Raw genomic sequence first — 4,859 nt, 5'->3', positions numbered from 1 at the left:
AAAAAAAAACAGCTAAACATGAGAGGTTTTTGGACAAAGTTTGTGTTCTTCATTCTTTAAGCACCGTTTCAAAAGTACCGGTTTGGTACTGGTATTGGATAAAACCTAGACGATACCCATCCCTATTTGTGAGATAGATAGATAGATAGATAGATAGATAGATAGATAGATAGAATTTATTTTGAACATTCAAAAATAACAAGAGAAACAAGAAAAACTTTTAAACAAAATTAAAAAACATCAAGTTTTCATGTATATATCTATATCTACAGAATGTGTGTGCAACTTGTGGTGTAGACTTGAAGCCGTTGATTAGTCTTTAATCTTGGAAAATGAAATTAAACAAAGAATGTTGTTTGGGTTACATGGTACACTGAAAACGGAAGCTTGTCTGTGAAGCATGGTCACATGCGCCAAATAAAGAACTGGAAATGGTCCAGAAGAGAGATGAATGAGCTAACATCATCAGAATGAGGAGACAGAAATATTAGAAAGGTATTATTACTTTATATATTTCAACTTTACTTAGAAGCACGCATGAAAACCACTTCCTGTTTCCAATCTGTGTTTGATACAGAGGAATAAAAATACTGTCCGGTTTGCCAAGATATATAAAGCATTTAGAAGAAACACCTGATGGCACAGAGCAGTCAGGTTTTATTGGATTTTATTCAGTTTTCTTTTCTTTCATTCCTCAATTGGTTTATTTGTACACATATTAACCAAATAAATAACTAAATAGACAACCAGTTGCCTCCTGTGAGGCCTACACACGGACACCCCCTGGATCAGGGCTGTCATTTATTTTTACAGGTTTAAGATTTTTAAATTTAAATCATTCTGCAAACTAGACACAGCCATATTATAATGTTTAACAGCAATATTAAAAACTGCAGTGTATGATTGATACACAGTGACACATTACATTCTTCAGGATCACAGTAATATAATGAGCTACTGGACTAAAGTCCGTAATCACATCACACAGTTACAATTATGTGGTTACTTGTGTGACCAAAGTTCTTTACCTGCACTGCGAACCAAGAGAGAGACAAAACACCACCAACCACGTTGTTTTCTTCATGCATACGTCGCTACGATCAGCTGATTTCAGTTTGTGTGCAGGGAGGACGACGATGGTGGACATTACTTTTATTTTTATCACATGAAAGGACAAGAGCGTGACGGTAAAATTCAAACTGTGAATTATCTGGATTATACTGCTGACGCAGACACACACCGTTCTAACACAAAGACAACCCACAGCTACACCTGATCTTCAGCAGATAACAGTGATCCTGTTACAGTGTGAGCAGTCTGTTTGTAAAGTAGAATCGCCATGACGATTGCTTTGAAGCCTGCTGTTTTTCATCTTTGCTCCATGTTCATATTTGAAAACTAAGATGGTGTGTGTGTGTCCTTATTAGGATGGGAATTTGTGTCGTGTGTGGCCTCAGGTTTTTATTGTTTTTTTTTTGGTGATTATGTCACAGTTTATTACAGAGCAGCTAGAAGGTAATGTAGTTAGTAGGTGGTGATGGTGTGTTTAAGGATGTGAGAGGCACTTGGAGGTTTTTTTTTTTTTTTTTCCCTTTCCAGCTGTAAAGCGGCAATCATGCGTCTGAAACGGGAAAAGAAACTTTATCACTCAGCAGAACTTGTTCTTTGTCACATGTGCAGTGATAAGCATGAACTGTAAAACTCTGATTATGATCCTCTTCGAGGTCTCCTCAAATTTCTTTTAGAGTTCTTGGATTTGCTGCAGTGGGTAATTAACCTGAGGCGATTGTGGTGATGAGGAGTTCTATTCTACCTTCACCAAATCAAAGGTCACTGCATCATGTTTGGCCACTTTTAGTTTTTACGTTTGCTTCAACCTGCTGATGTTTTTCTTTATTTTATCTTATTTTTATGATGCTTTTTGTAAAATTGAAAATAATTCTGACATGCTTATGTGGCTGTTGTTGCGTCTTGTTCACGCTGATGAAGGAACCTGCTATGTGGAGAGCTGAGGAAACTGGAGTTTCAAAACTCTGCACATACTGAGGCAATAAACTGAAGCTTCCTGCAGATTTGTAGATTTAAGTTAAAAACCAAATACCTAGCACTTGCTATGATAAAGGCATATGGAAGTATGTCGAGTATCACAGTTTCCTCTCAACAGGATTAAGGTTGCGGCATGGCGCTGGTGACGCTGCAGCATTTTTAACACATGTGCTGCTGTTTCTCTGTCTCCTCTCAATCTTTAGCTAAATGTAACTCTGGAGAAGGAGGTGGCAGGTTTCTGGGTGAAGGTGCCCTGTCTGGATGAGGTGGGCAGTTGTCACTATAAGGATGCCTGCGATATCCTGAGCCAGCTGATCCCGCCCGGTCAGGACTGTCCCGAACCGCTGCACACCTACGGCCTACCCTGCCACTGCCCCTTCAAAGCTGTAAGTCTTTGATTTCAAATCAGATCACTTCTCAGTAGCTGAGATTGAAACGTGTAGAAAACCATTTAGGGATGAAACATGAGCCCTGAGCTCTGTGACCTTTAAACATGATGAAACACCATGACTCTCCCTCTCTGTTCTCAGGGTTCATACACGTTGCCACAGTCAATCTTCTACCTGCCCAACATCGATCTGCCCTACTGGCTGACTAACGGGGACTACCGGGTTCAGGGGGTCCTCGGCAGTCAGGGCAAAGAGCTGGGCTGCCTCAAAGTCACGCTCTCCATCCACTCAGACTGAGCCGTCAGCCGGAGCCTCATGGTTTTAAAACTGGGAAATGAAAAAAGTTTTCACCAATGAGGGAGGGGAGATGTGGGATAATAATCAGAAGAAAAGACTACAAAAACAGGTTTTATGGGATGAAACGCACAGAACATGAGCTCCTGCAGCAATGTACGAAACCAGGCGCAGTGATGCACTGAAACATTCTCTTTAGTGAAATTACAGGTTTTCTCCACGTTAAGATGCATCCAAGCTGCTCTTCTTTCACTCTGTATGAACACAAACTGCGTCACTGTATCTGCTGGACCTCTTATCGTGCTTTTTAACCATTGAGAACGATTTTACAGGAGCTGAAATTTTATTAAAACTACTTTTAATTGCTGGAAAAGCTACTGAAGTTCCTGTTGTTCATCAACTTTTTATAGTTTTCATTTCCTGCAGTAACAGAAAAACTAATTAGGAAAAAGCGAAGCCTTTATGTCGAAATATGACATTATTATTATCACAGGTATGAAATGATCTGCTCACATGAAGGAAAATAGATTAAAACATGGATGACAGAGATGCATAAATATGCTGAAATAAATCACATGAATACTCTTAATGAAATAATAGAAACCAATCTCTTTAGACTCAAGTGGAGCTTAAAGCAAAACTAAATCTCAACCTTCAGTTATTCAACCAGTCCTGCACCTCAGTCAGTCCCCAAAGGTCTGACTGGTTTCATGTGTCCTGAGGAACTAAACCTGTCACCATTAACATAAAGAATAACCACTGGAGCTCTTGCTCCTGTAATAATAAAGACTGTAAGATGGAGGGGATGGCTGTCTGTTTATGATTTCTTCATAATTCAGCCGTCAGCGGTCCTCATGACAAAACTTGGAACAAAATGATGTTGCAGCTCACTGAATTTTAGTGCTACTGTCTAAAAACCTGCTAACATTTGTCTAATTTATTTCTTATTTTTAAACATTCTGTGCTTTTTTCTTTTTTTTTTTCTTTTTCTTTTTTTTTTTGGGGATAATGTCACATGTGTTATTTTAACTGGGAGCCAGTTTTGACTGTTCAGTTATTGTGAATGACCTTATTATTAGTATTATTATTGTTGTTATCACTATGGGGTTGTTTTTTTTTTTTTTAACTCTTTGTTGTTGCTAAGTGCCTGATTCATTCTTTCTTTGATTCATGTAAATCAGAGTTCAAATTTTTCTTGTGTGATGATCACAGAGAAATGTTGCTGTTATACATTTGACTGATTCAACACAGCTTTAAATAAACTTTATCACATAAGCTATTCATGCTTTTCTGGTGCAGTAAAATCAATTACCTCAGAAAAAAAGGTTAACGATAGGGCTGTTCGATATAACGATATATATCAGATGATGATATAAAAACGACTAATGTTTCATTTAATGCTATCGTTTGTTTCGTGGTGTTGCAAAATAAACTGTTTATGGCAATATTTTTTTCATCGTTTTGATGGTCACTGTAGTGGCTATATTAATTTCTTAAAGTTCTCTCTTTCTCTTATATTTAATATAACCAGACTATGGATGGACAAGCGCCTGTTTTTATGCATTGTTGTTAGCAACAAGATGGTAAAACCATCACGTGTCCGCTTGTTTATTTTCCACATAAACCTTTGACAATAAAGCTCAAGATCTTTGAGACTTTTCAAAATAAACTGAATCACGTGAAAGAGTATGCAGAGTATTTACCGATGACAAGCAAAAAAGAGCTGTCAGGTGCTAAAAAATAAACCTTAGACTCAAACATTAGAACAGGCTTTTCCCCGCAACACGCTGTGTAATAAATACTCGCAAAGAAAACGGCAGCCGTTACCACTTATGTCTAAAAATGTGTAGTTTCATGCATCGGTAAAACACTCGACACCAGACACACGATGCCCAGCTGGAAACACTTCAGCTGCCCGAGATTCACAGAATTTACAGATAATGTTAAATTTTTGTGATTTATATCGTTATCGGACGATAGGTGTTTTATATCGGGATATGAGATTTTGGTCATATCGCACAGCCCTAGTTCACGATGACTAAAACAAAGTTCAGAGGATGTTTCTGTTAGGTAGAGGTAAGGTTGCTACAGGAGTTGGTCCTCTACAGTGAATTGGCTCCTCCCAGATGA

General features: G+C 38.2%; 1 protein-coding gene across 1 annotated transcript in view; it reads left to right on the top strand.

The window, feature by feature from the left end:
• gm2a (ganglioside GM2 activator) overlaps positions 1 to 4,002 on the top strand; it is a 9,405-nt gene extending 5,403 nt beyond the window's left edge. The window contains exons 3-4 of the mRNA XM_005737757.2: positions 2,250 to 2,432; positions 2,577 to 4,002. Coding sequence (XP_005737814.1) covers positions 2,250 to 2,432; positions 2,577 to 2,732 — 339 coding nt within the window. The 3' untranslated portion in view covers positions 2,733 to 4,002. The remainder of the gene's footprint in view (positions 1 to 2,249; positions 2,433 to 2,576) is intronic.
• The last annotated feature ends 857 nt before the right edge of the window (positions 4,003 to 4,859 follow it).

The sequence above is a fragment of the Pundamilia nyererei genome, unplaced genomic scaffold (genome assembly GCF_000239375.1).
Source record: "Pundamilia nyererei isolate P.nyererei 1_Seehausen unplaced genomic scaffold, PunNye1.0 scaffold00079, whole genome shotgun sequence".
Classification (NCBI taxonomy): Eukaryota; Metazoa; Chordata; class Actinopteri; order Cichliformes; family Cichlidae; genus Pundamilia; species Pundamilia nyererei.
This window is presented reverse-complemented; position numbering and strand designations above follow the sequence as displayed.